Here is a 16,374-nt window from a genome sequence, read left to right as displayed (position 1 = left end):
AATAACTAATTTGTCTCTCTCCTCATTTTTTAAAACTGTTTAAAATTTTAAGTTTTGCAAAAAGGAGCAAACGCACTCAAAATTTTTAAATACATACAAACGTTTATATATTGTAGTTCAATTATACCATATATGAACGAAAACAAAAGTGGATGCTTCTACCAATCATATCCAATACGTGACGTTTCAAACATTTATCCCTTACTTACCTGCTCTATTCCTCCACTTAAAGTAGGAACTCTTCTACGAGCTCTTCTTGGTCGTGCTCTAGGCATATTTTAAAATTAAATATGAATGTACTTTTTTCTGTCCAAAACTCTTTCTAATTTGTACTGTTACCATTGTTTTAAGGGAATTGACAAATTTCAAGTCAATTGTCAATTCATACCAATTATTGCCATCACAACAAAATTTTGAAAAAAATTCGCTGCACCCGTTGGGACTATGTTCATGAATACATATTTATTAGTAAAGAGAACAAAACAAAACAATTATTGAGAATCCAAATGTATACAATGCTGTGCTCATTAGAAAGAGAGCTAAACAAAGCAAATGTACTCATACCTATATATGCCTATATTTGTGTGTCATCCCGCTTTGCATAGACATCGCTGTTATCAATATGAAAATTTTGATATCTTTACACGCAAATATTTCATGAACAAATTGGTATTTTTTTTTTTTTTCATTTTTCTTTTTTTTTTTTTAAATTATTCTATAACATCTTAAGATTATTGTGTGAAAGTTTGAAGTGCATTAGAGTAAAATTGACAAAGACACGAAGGATTAAGTATCTACCTCTCCAACCGGATTTCACGCTGTAAAAATCTTCACAAATCTCTAAACCCGTTTTTCTCACACTTGCCTTTTTTACGGTCGGTGTCCACTGTAGATTCATATCTACTGCACCGATTCTTTTCAAATTTGGTTTTTTTGTTTCTTTACTTTATTCACGAGGTAATGACGTCGATTTTTTTTTTTTTTTTAAATTTTGTCATATTTTAAAACAACAAAGTTCTCAAGTTTGTTTTATGAAAAATCGGTGTTTTGACTTCAAAGCGCTTTAAAAAATAAAAAAAAAAAAAAAAAAAAAATTCGACGTTGTTACCTGCGAAACTTTATTAGCTGATGAAATCAGTTTGGTTTTTTGATTTTAGTTGATCCAGTAATGAGTTCTGAGGGACACCGCAATAAAACTTTTTTATGAGACGTCCGCGAAGATTCGCTGCCACCAACTCATTTCTTCATAAAAATCAATGAAAATTTCACACAATATTCTTTAAATATGACTTTATAATGAAGTAATTTTAAAATTTTGAATAAATCAACTGTGTCGACAAAAAAAATTTCGAAAAATATGCTTGTTTTACACCGAATTAACCATACTACCCCCTTAACCAATTTTAATTTTTATAATTTTCCGGAAATATGCTCATCAAAACCTTTCTTTTGATATATATTTCCTATCTGTATGTGTTGTAGTTTAGTCAGAATAAGCGCCATGTTTTAAAATAATAAATACTATAGACTATAGATTAAAGAAGATTAATTAAGTAATCAATTACGACAGTAACACTTACAAACAATATCAAACTCTTAATGCTACAGCGTGAACTATATTTTTTGTTAGTCCATCTTTAGCTAACACAAGCAAACTGGATGGTTTACCCACTCGAGAGCATGCCACATATAATTGTCCGTGAGAAAAACATGGTGTTCTCAAATCTAAGCCACAAATAGACATCGTTTGACCTTGGGATTTGTTGATAGTCATTGCAAATGCCAATCTTATCGGAAACTGAATACGTTTGAATTAAATTGGCACATTTGTAATATAGGTATAATAGGAATCCGTGGTATTAATATATTTTCACCTCGGAACTTCCCATTTAAAATGCTGGCTTCGATCACGTTTTTCATTAGTTTTTGAATGACTAATCGCGTACCGTTGCACAGCCGGGGAGGGTTCAAATTAAGCAAAATAATCGCAGATCCAACCTTTAATTGTAAATTATGCGGTGGCATGCCTGGCAAATCCAGTGAGTTCAAAAACTTTGCGGGAAAATTTACTGCTTCGCTGCCGTCGCGAACTGTATCAATAGATTTATATGAAACCAAGTTACCTGGCAACAACATTTGTATCTTCAGATTTAAATTGTCAACGTCTACATTTTTTGCCGCTAAAATTGCTCTTTCTGCAAGAAACTCATGATTTATGTACATCGGGAAATATTTGTTCAATGAGAGTATCTTGTGAATCAGCGATTGTGCAGAAATCGGTCGGTAATTTTACGTATCCAGTTTCATCTATAGCAACTTTTCCATCACCGATATCTAAGAGTTGTTTTGAGAATGCTTCAGCGGATGGGTCTTGAAGCATATTTACTTTCAGCTGTACTTTTTCATCATTACGCTACAATGGAGATGATTTTAAGTAAGCGTTGATCTCATCAGCGTATGTTGAACGAGGAATGACTGGAAGTGTTTGCCTAAAATCACCTGAGAGGACCAACAGAGTTCCGCCAAATAGTTTGTCGTTCTTTTGACGTGATAACGTCCTATAACTCGATTTAGCCGGCTGCACGCACGAAAAAATGTGTCGTTACCTTGCTCATTTGTCGTTACCTTGCTCATTTGTCGTTACCTTGCTCATTTGTCATTACCTCGCTCATTGCCGTTACCTTGAATGAACTGCAAGCGAAAGCGCGGAACGAACGACAAAGCAAACAAAGCAAACGAACGGCAACGTTCGACATCTTGCTCTCTCCTACTTAAGTGAGCGTATATATATATGTGTATGCGCATATGTACATATATAAATTCACGTATTTGTATTTGCATATGCCTTCTTCCTGTGTGCATGGTAATGAACCATTTCTCTGTTGAGAATAGGACGATGATAGAAAAAGTAGGAAATGAAAGGGAGTGTTTCGAGTGTAAAGTGTCTTGAAAAAGGCAAATCGATGGTGGTGCCTCTTAGTGTTGTTGACTTATTAACATTGATGCACAATCGAAATTGAACATATCTTTCATGAATTTGATAAATCTTTCGTCATTTTTCACGTTAGTGTAAATGTACCTTGACCTATTCCATTGCAATTCCATTTACCTCCTCCTCTATATCCATACAAAATATCTATCAAACAAATAAAATTAAAATTTTGTTTTGAAAATTGCAACCATTCCATCAATATTTTCTTATGACGTTGTCACGTTGAACTATCGTCAGTAAACCGACTTTACAGACAACCTCTTTTTAATATCTTTCAATGTCCTGTTCAACGCCTCAAGCGAATGTTTGTATGGCATAGTACATTCATTCCAGATGATAATTTTACACTGTTTCAGCATGGTGGCCATGGACAATTGTTTCTTAATGTTGCACACTGCATCAGGGTTATTCTGAATATTTAGTGGCAGCTTAAATACTGCCTACAACCTCAAGCAATCGTCGACATTAATAAACATGAAACGACGGGACACCTGTAGACTTACGGCAGTCATAACTGGCTTCTGGTCTATAGGAGAACAAAATGGGCATCCCTCACAACACATACTGTCGTAGTTGTAAACAACCGGAGAAAAAAGAAACAATCTTCCATTTTCTCTGTGAATGCCCTGCCCTATGGAAGGACAGAATGTTAACCCTGGGCCAACCGCTGTTCGAGAATCTCGAGCAGCTGTCTGGCTTAGACGTCAACAACCTAATAAGGTTCCTAACTGGATATAGTCCTGCTGTAAATAACTGTTAAACAATTTGGTAACGAGGATGCGGCAACAAAATGGTACGGAAGCGCTAATTCGATTCTGGATGAATCACCACTCTAACCAATCAACCAAATACTGAATGAGCGGTTCTGCCTCCACCCAATAAAGTTGCTGCAATGCCCGATGATGTTCGTTAAATCAGATGCAGTTCGATTTGGCGAATTCATACCGAAATGACTGAGTGGTAAGTTGGCAATGACAATGCAAAGATCCTCAATAGCAATCAATGCTTCATTGTACATTGCGTTGCTGAATGTTATGGTTAGATCGTGGCACCGTGTACGATGTTGATGCAATATATCATCAGTCATTAAATCTTTGTGATTATCCCACAATATCTGCGCTCGGGCTGGGAAACATGTAGTCAACACTATAGCGAATAGTAGACGAATTTGTATTGCTGTACAGTTGAATGCAGCTTCAGCAAGCATACATTCCCACTGGTTGTCGGCTTCCAGCAAGCCGAGTGCAAGGCATGCATCTTTATAAGTTGGATAATGATCGCCCATTCACTTTACGTACATATATCTTGAAATGATAATGGGCCAGTAACATTAACCAACAACAGTCGAAGATAAAAGCACTCAGTGTGTCTTGGATTGACTGTAAATAATCGCCCCAAGGCGTTTGATTTAAATAAATTGAGACATTCAGCAACTGATGAGCCTTGCTTGCGGGGCATCCATTTTTTTGTTTGAGTCCATGTGAAATAGCGTGGTACTTGTGAATAGAGTAATGTTCGTACAAAGGCACCAACATCATCCGCACGATTACACCAATCAAAAAATTCAGTGAGTGTAGTTTTAGGTGGATTTATTGCACGATCAATCGCTGTCTCGTTAGTGAAAAATACACGCCGACCGTTTTCAAGATGAACGGCTGGATCCCGTTCCTGAATTGGAAAACCAAAGATACGCCAAGCAGCTTCATTGGAGCTGATGTACCGACCAATTTGGTAGAGCGTTATTTCATCGTTTTCATTCACTGCAAGAGCATTCACATTAGTATTTTCCATTCTAAGCACAGACATATCACTGCCTTTATGGACAAACTTGCAAATGTATTTGATGCTCTTCACAGAACTGCAGAACTCAACATTAATATGAGCATTGTATGTCTTGCTCAGCAGAGGCGAATATAGCACCACCCAACGGTTGTCAATATCAATGTCCGTGTTGCTCATATTTTTAATAAATGATTGTCGGCTATTATCGGGATTTCTTCGACGATATATTGGGTATCCGTCGACATTTGTGACCGTATCGTTAGTAAAATCTTTAGGGAAATTTTTAGTACATTTTCCATCTGCCATGCAAGGCGATGAACTATTAAGAGTACCACATGGACCCTGGATCATGTTTGTTGTAACAATATCAAACAGCAGTTGGTCAGTGGACGGATCTGGAATTTCCGCAGAAATGATACTATCGATTTCTTCAGGACGGATTTTGTCGATTAACCAAACCAAAATGTGTGCATGAGGTAATCCTCGTTTTTGCCACTCAACCAAATACAGCCAGCAACGTGTGGGACTGAATACATGAAATTTAGTGATGAAACTTATTAAAGACTTCAACTTTTGTTTGAACACACGTGCTGTAATGTCATGGCGATGTATTGTATTTTGGCCAGGCAATAGCAAAGATGCAATCTCTGGCCATTTTGGATTACATGTGAACGTGATAAATAAACATGGTCGTCCATATTCGCGCACGAAAGTCAGAGCATCCTGTATATATTCTTGCATATGACATGGACTGCCTATGTACGATGATGGTAAAATGACATGGTTACCAATTTCGGCAACCTCGGCGTAGTTGTTGATAGCATCTCGCAAATGAATGTACTCTTCCGTACGCAGCTTTAGTTGATTATATCGTAAGTATCGTAGTCGTTCGCCCTCAACCTTCGCGTACATGTCGGCCATGAATTGTTGACAAAGCTCACGACATCGTAGAATGACGTTGTCCAGGCCGCGTCTAATCATTAATCGGTACGCATAATAATCCTTCGAGCTAACGTTCTTGTTTGTTTCAGCTCCTGTAATAATATATTCATAAAAATAAATTTAAATTAATTACGTTCAATAATTTAATTGTTTTGTTAAATGACTAATGATCAAGTTCATAACACGGTGCAACACTGAAAATACACCTGACAAATTACACACTGTAGGTTGTTTATATGGTCGAATAATGCATAAAAATATTTTTGTTATATTTTTTGTACCCTCCAATTTTTATTTATTTATAAAAAACCGTTTTTTCAGACTTTGCGCGGTAATCTACGGATATCTCAGTCATTTTTTCACCGATTTTCAATATTTTATATGTTTCGAAAATGATATTGTCAGACCTTTCAAGTGATGTACAACAAGTAATTATTCAAACTAGTTAGTTCTGATTTTTATTTGATTAAACCTGGAGAAAGTGCTTTTTTTTATCATTTTTTTAACTTTAACAATTTTTTATTGCATAATTTTACAACAAAACTAAAGATGTTTGATAATATTCTTTGAGTGCATTTATTAACGAAGAAATTAATGTATTACTTTCAATAATCGGACAAAAATTGCGTAAACTACGCTAGTTTTTCGTTAATAGAAAATATGGGCCATCATGTGTATTGCAGTGTGTACAATGTATTGGTCAAACATTTTTTGTCAACTTTGAAAATTGGGATGAAGTTGTTCTGACTTGGAGTAAAAAGAACAATCATACTGTTTTTTATATAAATTTTAACTTTTCTAAAAATGTTTACCCGACCTTCGTCGTTTTAAAGAAGATCCGCTCGTCTCGCGTTTGAGCGACCAACATCTTGAATCATCTACTTTTTTTACTTCAGTTAGCTTGTTTCCATTTTCTCTTAAAGATGGTTTCGGAGCGTGCTAACTGCTTCGGGATACTTTATACTTATAAACAATTTTAACAAAAAAACACACTTGAGAAAAACGCGATTTTGGAAGAAGGAGATAAAAAGGCACTGCCAAGCAAAGACTATTATAATAAATGAAGTACCTGATACGGGATCTCGTTGTTTTATGTTTATGAAGTATCCGTCTTGTCCCTTCCAAAATATTAGCGGATATTGGAGGGCGTCATATGAACGATGTGTATCAGCAATGAACTGAAGATTATTATTTCTTCTACTAATCACAATTTTTGTGCACCTGTACCATCGCCAACCATGATTCCAGCAACGTCATCAACAACAGGTGCATTGAATTTACGCGATCACGCGATTGGCAAGTGCGCTTCCGGAATCCTCGCCGCGCATGAAGTAGATTTGTAAAAATTTATGTGGTTCGTTTGGCATTTGCAGCAGTGAGCCCATTTTATGATAAACTTGGCCTCTGATTTTGAATGTAGAATTGTATTGTTGACCATTGCTCCGAACGATGTCATTTGAAAGCATGAATTGAATGTTCGAATTGACTTCAGAAACACAGAATCTGGATCCGTGCCGATAAGTGAACCGTTCAATGGTTCAGGTGGTGTTTCAATTTCAGGTAGTTGCACTTTTCCTGACGCGCAGCACATCCCAGCTGGCTCATTTTTGAGTTTCAGAGCATGACAATGCGGACATTCCTTGTCCAAAGCTCCAAGTACCACTTTTGAATGAGCATACTATTCAATATCGGGCTCATACCGGAGTGCTAGACGCAGGAATGAATCAGATGTAAAAATGTTGTTGGTAATTTATTCTGCGTCTATTGACTGTGAAACAGCGTGATTGTCGTTGTTGTAATCTTATTACTTCATTGCGTTCAGCTCGTGTATCTTCTGACTCTTCTTGACACAATTGCACCATTCTGACACGTGCATCAGTATTTTGTTGCTGGATTTGTTCTTCGGTTCTTTCGGATCCTCTATTTCCCAAGCTTCGAGATTTACTCGTATTACAGCTCAAATCAGCCCCTTTGCGTTTTCTCGGCATTGCTCACTGTACAAAACACACAGAAATAGATTTAACGAAATTACTTGACGATGAAAAATGTTAAAGGTATAATTAGAGCCAGGAGTTTTGCTGCAGTTTTGAAATTACTAGTTGGAATTTATGAGATTATAGCAAAAATATAAGTTCTATGAAAAACAAAAGTTGTAAAAACTTAAATTTTACGAAAAAATTGTCTCTTATAATTTTATCATACAACCAATATTTCCATCGATATTTCAAAATAAAGATTCATAATGATTGTTTCAAATTTTTGGAAATTATGAAAATCTTAATTGTTAAATAATATTTTTTTTAATAAACTTAAATTAAAATTACATTTTTATAAGATCAATATATTTGCCGTAATGTCAAAATCTTGAGAGCATTAATTGTAAAATGTTAAAATGAAATCGCGGCAACAATCCTGGCCCTAGTAAATACTCGTACATACATTTACATATTCATGTAAACATTAGACTGATTTGCAAAAGCGAAAAATTATATTTTTCATAATCATACCAAAAATATATTGTTAGAAATGGTAAAAAAAATGAATACAAAAAAAAAGTTTGCCCAATTTTAATAAAAATTAACTTCCACCGAACCTTTTTCCAACAACATTTTCGATATAAATAAAAAAAAGTATACTTACAACACAAATGCCGTTATTTGTGGGAGCTCGTGCCACGTGTTGAGTACTTTTGAGGTTATGAAAATCACTTGATTAACTAATCGTGCAAAATACACTCAAAATTAATAATTTTATTATTATTAATAAAATAGGAATAATTAATAGTTAATATGAGAGTTACACTGATATAGCAAAATAATAATTGTCAACGTTACTACTACACTTGATGCATGATAATGATGGCTGACAACTGTGTAGGGAGTGAGAGAAGTCTTATTGTGTGAGAGAAACAGGAGACCGGCTTCGTTCCCATCCCTACTCCGCGCCGTTTACTGGGTCAGAAGTGACACCTGTAGACAACTGGGGGGGGATAACTAATTAAGTGACGATTGATCAGTTATCGACCGGGGATAAAAAATGATTCAATTACTAAAATGGCTATTAAAAAATAGGAGTACTTGTATGTATTTTTAATGCGTCATAATAAAAAAAATAAAAAAAAAGTTTAAAAATTAAAAAAAAAATGTTAGGGGTGGACAACCCTTATCACTAAGGGGTATGAAAAATAGATGTTGGCCGATTCTCAGACCTACTCAATATGAGGAGTACGGGAACGAACATTGTGTCACGAGAATTTTATATAAAATATATATATTACAGGCTGTCTGAACTTATTTGTCTCCGGGGCCTCCAACTCCGATTAAGCGCTTTATACATTAACGTTTTTGACGGGACTCCCGCAATGATCATACATACGATACACTATCCAAAACGACCGTCAATAGGCTGGTCCGACGTCCTGTATTACCTGCTGTCGATCTGCTGGATGCCAGCAGTACCCGTCAAAAACGTTAATGTATAAAGCGGTTTAATTACGATTTAATGAAGGGAACTTGAAGCCACTTGGAGGCCCCTCAAGACCAGAGGCCTGCCCTGCCCTTAGTCCTCCACTGCGAGCAGTACATTCAACACTCGTATTCTTACGCTTTTAAAATCAATCGAACTAACGAACGAAGATAGGCGATGGTTACGTTGATAATTTTCTTACGCTACGGTAGACATGATTGGGTATAGGAATACTCTTTTTACCACAGTGCAGTGCGATAACACTGTGCTCACCAACACACACGCAATAAAAATTTTGCCGACCTCTGGTATGAAAGTATGCTTACAAAAATGCTCAGAACGAAGAGAAGAGTTATGGCTATATCAACTTCTGTACATCTGAAGTTCCGTGCGCAAACATTACTATATTTCAATTCAACTTTTTACATACATACATATATTGCCATATTGGGCAATGACAACGGCCACCTTACATGTAACGGTAATATTTAAAAAATTAATTTCTGATATCTACTATAAATGAACGACATAGACTCAGCCCAGTGAATAAAGATCCAGCGGCTTCGTTGGCTGGGTCATGTCGCCCGAATGGATACAAACGCTCCGGCTCTGAAAGTATTCGATGGGGTACCACAGAAAGAGGAAGGTCTCCTCTGCCGGTGGAGAACGACTTGGCTTCACTTTTTTACTAAAGAGATGCCGGGTAAGTGATAGAAGTTCAAGCCGAACCGAATTTAGCATTCATTACTTGTTTTATATTGAATTAAAATCGAATTGAATGTTGAAATTTTTGAATCGAAATAAATATGAAATACCCAGATTTTTATTTGAAGTATATTTTTAGTCTATGGGATACATTTTTTTGAATCTCCTGTTTGGCTCATTCCGAGGTGCCATATGAAAAATTACTATTGTTTGGAATTTTGGGTTTCCAATTCTTTGTTATTTAATACAAACATGAAATTTGGTCAAAACTATTGTAATACTTTTCAACTTTTTCCAGTTCCCAAAACTAAAAATATTTATGAAAAGACAGAGATTTGCCACGATAGATAGTATAAAGACCGCATCCTTTGAAAAGCTCAAGGCGAAAATTGTTGCGTGAATTGTTAAGAGCTCGGAACAAATTATAAATGCTCTATTATTAATTCATATTCGCCGACCGCGACCTCTGCTCCTCTGCGGGTTCCCTTCAAGTGCCATTCTAGTGATGCTTTCCAACGCCACTTTCGTGTTTGATTTGTCATAGGATGTGCTCCTCATTGTTGATCTCCACAGCGGATCGTTGCTGGTGGTGGCATTTGTTGACGAAGGTTATAGCCTCTGTGTGATGGTGTTGAAGACCAGCTATGTTTCACTTCCGTATAACAGTAGAGACTTTACACAAGAATGATAGAAACAAGATTGCGCCCATCAGAGAGTGGGTGATGTCACTTTTGCCTAGTTGTGCAGTGTTGCCAACCATTTGCTCTTCGCAATAAATTTAGTGCTTTTTATACCCAAAACGCGAAAATTTTTAAGTTTGGTGTTGGTTTCTTTTTATTTTTAACTTAAAGCTACCGAAACTGAAAGTTAAAAAAACTGTATTATGAAACAAAAGAATGTTGTAAATGGGTCACTCTGGGAAGATTTTAGTGCTAATGCAAATTTGTTGATTCTTATAAAATTAGATATTTTGAAAGTGAAAAGTTAATGTTTTGCTCCTTTTAAGGTTATGTTAGAATATTAAATGCCCGTCTCTCAACTCTTCTTAAGATTGAAAACCTTTTTACACATTTTAAAAAGCGTTTGAATTCACTGAATGCGAATTAAAACCATAGAGGTGAGATCGTTCCTTCCGGTCCTCAATCCTTAGTGGGACATAGGACATTAAGAGGTGTATTCATAGTAGAAATAAGCAACAAAATACCAGAAAATACTGAAGAAGCCATAACGATATTTTTACAAAAAGAATACCTTATCTTGTTACATAATGTCAAATATAGCAAAAAAGTCGTTCTCTTAACACAAAAGTTTCTCTTAACAAAGAACTTATAAATTAAATTGTTCACAATCATAACACATTTAATTAAAAAAAGCGCACATTTCAAAGACAATTTGTCACGCATACAAAGTTCTTTAAGTAATTCAATAGAAATTAGGCATTTTATTTTCTTTAAATGGGCATTTGAGTGCGGTTTTATATCCAAAACTAGGCAACACTGCAGTAGCGAGAGAGAGATTTGACTGCTGAAAACAGGAGAACACCAACAACAACTGCAATCGCGGCAATGCGATCAGATGTTAAAAAAAGAAAGCTAAATAAAACTGAGTGAATTATTGAACTAATTTTTATAAATGTATATTTTACAAAATTATAAATATTACAATACTTTTACTTAAAACAGGCTAGAAAAGTATAGTTTACCGAATACCAATGTAGGTACAAATGTCAATATATTTACACACTTTTAGCTTTATAGTTGGCTTCAAACTCTCAACTTCCTAAAACTTTCAAATCAAATCAATCATCTATCAAATCAAATCAACCATTTATCATACAAATCTCAGACTACTGAACATATTCCTCAATATTTTTATCGAAGTGCTGACCAGAGATAAAATAGGTATGTTTACTTGCAAAACTCATAGCACAATATAATCACTCCGCACACTAACGAATATTGTTTAGAATGTGAAGTGTTTTGGGATTTCCGTTATTTAATCATATACTATTTAATTCCCCTATTCGGTCAATAAATGTTCTAATCTTGATATATCTGGAGGTATAAATATAAGTTTGGCCAACAGTAGTCCGTTAGTACTTACCGTCATGGCTTCCGATACGTTACGATTGTTTACATTTGTGGTTTTCTGTGCTCTTAGCGCTTCTGCGAATACCACAGTCGACTGGTGGGAGTCGGCCACACTCTACCAGATCTATCCTCGATCGTTTATGGACAGTGACGGTGATGGTATAGGTGACTTGAATGGCATTACCTCTCGTTTGCAATTTCTCAAGGAAATAGGTGTGACTGCTGCATGGCTATCGCCTATCTTCGAATCACCGATGGCAGATATGGGTTATGATGTAGCTAATTTCACGAACATTGACCCGCTTTTTGGTACAATGGAGGATTTTGATGCAATGATTGCAAAGGCGCATAAATTGGGTATAAAGATGATATTGGATTTTGTTCCAAATCACTCAAGTGATGAATGTGAGTGGTTCCAGAAGTCGGTACGTCGCGAAGAAGGTTACGAAGATTTCTATGTATGGCATGATGGCAAAATCGATCCAGAAACGGGCGAGCGTAGTGAGCCATGCAATTGGGTGAGTTACTACTATAGATTAGTTATCGTTTGCTATTTTTCCTTTTATCAAACTTCACTCTTTATTTCTTCTTACAGCAATCAGTCTTTGGTGGTTCTGCATGGACTTGGGTTGAAGAACGCCAACAGTATTACTTACATCAGTTTCTAGCCAAACAACCTGATTTTAATCTCACAAATCCAGCAGTGCGCGAACGTCTAATCGAGGTTTTGGACTTTTGGCTTGGTCGTGGAGTGGATGCTTTCCGCATTGATGCAGTACCATTTTTCATTGAATTTCGTTATGAAAATGGTTCATATCCAGATGCACCGCCCGGCGACTCACATAAGTATACGCAGAACCAACCAGAAACTCTCGAATTATTATACGAATGGCGTGAGTTTTTAGACGAATATCAAAAAAAACATGGCGGCGACACATTGTGAGGCACATATAATCAATAGATTAATAGTTTTGTATAAATTAATCAATTGCATTTCTCCATAGACCACAAATTCCCGAAGCTTTTGCCACTACTGAGATTTTGAGCACTTATATCAGCAATGGCACTCATATTGGAAGTCAAATGCCAATGAATTTCAACTTTGTTCGATTAAGAGAAAGTTCCACTGCACAGACTGTTGAAGAATACGCCAAAGAATGGATGGATATAATGTGGACGAATCATAAGGTGGCCAATTGGGTAGTAGGAAATCATGACAACACTCGTCCAGCCACACGCGTAGGAGCAACTAGGACAGATCTGATGACGATGATAGTGCATGCATTGCCCGGCACATCTGTTACTTATTACGTAAGTGCTAATTGTCACTTAAGGGGGAAGTCTACTGTGACAAGGGAAAAAACAGGCTTATTTTACGGATTTTATTTCTAACAAAATATTGCTCGTACATAAAATCTATTTAAACTCTTATCTTTATTATATATTTAAGTTTTTGAAAAAAACATTTTAAGTCAAAATATTCAAAATGGCCGCTGTGGCACTTCTGCAAGCGCAGGTCCGCTTTTCTTAGGTGCCTAAACGGTGTACATGAAATCTTACGTTTCGGTGATCTAAAACAAAAAAACAAAATATTGTTATCATATACATAGTATTGACTCTCGTCTGACGTAGGATTATGTCGATAAAAAATTTTGGCGTTGAAAAAAAAATTCTTGAAATTTTTTTCTTTTTTTTTACCTAAAATTGATGTTACTATTGTTTATAACAATTTAACAAATAACGATATCAAAAAAATCCTATGTCAGACGAGAGACACTATTACAGAGAATATATAATTAAATTTTTAAGCTGATTCATTTATCAGAACTCGAGATATCGTGTACACCGTATACAAAAACTTAGTTTCGAGAAAAATGCGTTTAAAGTTTCAGTTTTCAGCGTTTAAAGCTTTGGAGCGCTTCGGGAAAAGGTCGAAATTTCAACGAAGAAAAATTTAGCCAGCTGTAACACATATTGTACCTTATTTAAGAGGGTTCAAAGTATTTTTTAAGCTAATAAAAAAAAAATCGATTTTTTGAAAAATTCACAGTAGACTTCCCCCTTAAGGAAATTTTTATTACAAGCTGCAATTTTTACTTCCACAATTTAGGGCGATGAGGTCGGCATGACTGACGGAGACTTTAGTTGCAACAGCGACACTTGCAGCTTCCGCGATCCAGAGCGTACGCCAATGCAATGGGACACTTCGAAGAATGCTGGCTTTAGCACTGGAAACTCCACTTGGCTACCCGTCAATCCTAACTACTCATATCTCAATGTACAGACTCAGCGAGGCGTGGCACGTAGCACCTTGAACATATACAAGGGAATGACTAGTTTGAAACAAACGGAAGCATTCAAGGCGTTCAAAGAAGATGGTGGATTTTCGTATGGAGCATTGAAGGAGCAGGTCTTTCAAGTTGTGAGGTTAGTTGAAGTGCAGATGTTTAAATTTCACAACTGATTGAAATAACGTTTTCAGAAGTGCTGTTGGTCGTGAGGAGTACCGTTTACTAGCTAACTTCGGTAGCCAGATGGAATATTTAGATGGCTTGGCGAATAAGACTATGGAGTACGTGCTGCTCACTTCCTATTCACCACACAAATATGGGTAGGTGTTGCGAGCGTTGGCATTTTTGAGAAGTTTTAAAATTTTGCTTTGTTTTAACATTTCAGCGACAAGGTCGATTTAAGTCAACGAATTTATTTGATGCCATATGAAGCGGTAATTCTGCGATGGACTGCGTAAAGTACATTTGTATGTATGAGTATCGGCAGTTCAAGCTGATTGTCCAAACTTATTTTCTACAGTATTTTAGTGGTACTGGCTAGAGTAATATCGAGTATATCATTATAGTGCAATAAAATTTCTTCAGAGATTGCTTTTGAGTTCGTTTGGTTGATTGGCACTTATTTTACCATATAGGTATATATGTATACATATGTATATCGGAGGTTTGCCATTGCCTGCCGAGGGTCGACCGCTATTAGAAAAGACGAGACTTGATCCTCCAGTCTCTCACCATATATATTTACATATACATGTATACATATATATATATATTAACTGATGCGACTGTAGTGATAATATCACAGCGAATTTACATAAACGATTGTCACTTGGCCTTTTATATTTTCGACGAAATTAAGACCGAGATAAGATACCAAATACGTCTATTTATACTCGTATGTACATTTGGGACAATCAAATTTTTGATTGTTGCCCGCTCAGAAAGGACTGCGCCACCGTGCCATATCGGTTTGTCTGCACCGAAACATGCCGAATCACTGAACAGGTATACGGTAAACGTTCATATGCACATACACACATCCACATTAATATTTTAAAATTGATTAAAAACACAATACCGATAAAACCATTGCTGTTGACTGAATTTCGAGAGCCTTGCAAAATTATTTCATTAACTTACATAGTTAACAGTACTTCGTAGCGGTAAACGTTTTGAATCCACCAAAGCAAGCAAAAACAAAAACCCTGTCAAAAAAGTTTTTTTCGGCATCGTTTGTTCAGATTATTTGATATACCGTTATCTCACCGAGTTGCTACACACGTGTTAGCCATCAACCAGTCACAGAATGATTGTAAGAGTGATTTGTTGATCAAAATATCACGTACGATTGTAAATTATAAAGAACACAAAAATGCCTGGTGAATGGACATCGTTTCAAATTATAGCATAGAAAAAAGTGTGCACAGTTTGCAGAAATGTTTTATTTAGCACCGACAAACTAGTATATAAAGGGTGGTTAAATTTCAAGGGCCAATGTTGAATGTGAACCACACCCAAACGTCAAGTTTCTTTCTACATTTCATTTGACATTTTTCAATCCCAGACAAATTCAATTTGAATTATAGAAAGATACATAATAGAGCAATGCGTTAAACCTATTCAGGCTTATTATGAAGACGGGCGTTCAAATCAAAATGCATATCGCGCACTTCGTGATTTTTTCGGTCAATTTAATCGTCCAAATGTGCGTACAATCGGAAAAAGTGTGCAAGAGTTTGAGCAAACTGGGTCTGTAGGAAATATTGCTGCTGTTCGCGACAGTGTGGTTGAAGAGCCGTCCACCTCAACTCGTCGTCGTGCCCAACAATTGCACCTCTCGTCGTTGATGAATATTATGCATAAAGACTTGCATTTACACGATTACAAGGTGCAATTGACTCAAGAACTAAAGCCTCTTGACCATTTCAAGCGTCGTCAATGGTCAGAATGGTGGCAGGAAATGGCAACAGTGAATGACAAATTCTTGAAGAACATCAGCTTCAGTGATGAGGCATATTTTCACCTCAGTGGATTCGTGAATAAGCAGAATTGCCGCATTTGGGCGAATCCAATAGTGATTTCCGAAAAATCAATGCACCCACAAATA

General features: G+C 36.2%; 2 protein-coding genes across 2 annotated transcripts; one reads left to right on the top strand and one right to left on the bottom strand.

The window, feature by feature from the left end:
• Positions 1 to 4,282: 4,282 nt before the first annotated feature.
• Positions 4,283 to 5,755, bottom strand: LOC128854708 (uncharacterized). Its single transcript, XM_054089018.1, has one exon. It carries the CDS (start codon positions 5,753 to 5,755, stop codon positions 4,283 to 4,285), a length of 1,473 nt encoding a protein of 490 aa, XP_053944993.1.
• Positions 5,756 to 11,946: 6,191 nt separating this feature from the next.
• Positions 11,947 to 14,848, top strand: LOC128859250 (maltase A2-like). The gene is made up of 6 exons (XM_054096105.1): positions 11,947 to 12,494; positions 12,572 to 12,915; positions 12,981 to 13,287; positions 14,087 to 14,403; positions 14,459 to 14,587; positions 14,653 to 14,848. Exons 1-6 carry the CDS (start codon positions 11,994 to 11,996, stop codon positions 14,723 to 14,725), a joined length of 1,671 nt encoding a protein of 556 aa, XP_053952080.1. The 5' UTR covers positions 11,947 to 11,993; the 3' UTR covers positions 14,726 to 14,848.
• Positions 14,849 to 16,374: the final 1,526 nt, after the last annotated feature.

The sequence above is a fragment of the Anastrepha ludens genome, chromosome 2, assembly GCF_028408465.1.
Source record: "Anastrepha ludens isolate Willacy chromosome 2, idAnaLude1.1, whole genome shotgun sequence".
NCBI classification, from domain to species: domain Eukaryota; kingdom Metazoa; phylum Arthropoda; class Insecta; order Diptera; family Tephritidae; genus Anastrepha; species Anastrepha ludens.
The sequence above is the reverse complement of the archived record's forward strand: the minus strand, read 5'-3'. Positions and strand labels throughout refer to the sequence as shown.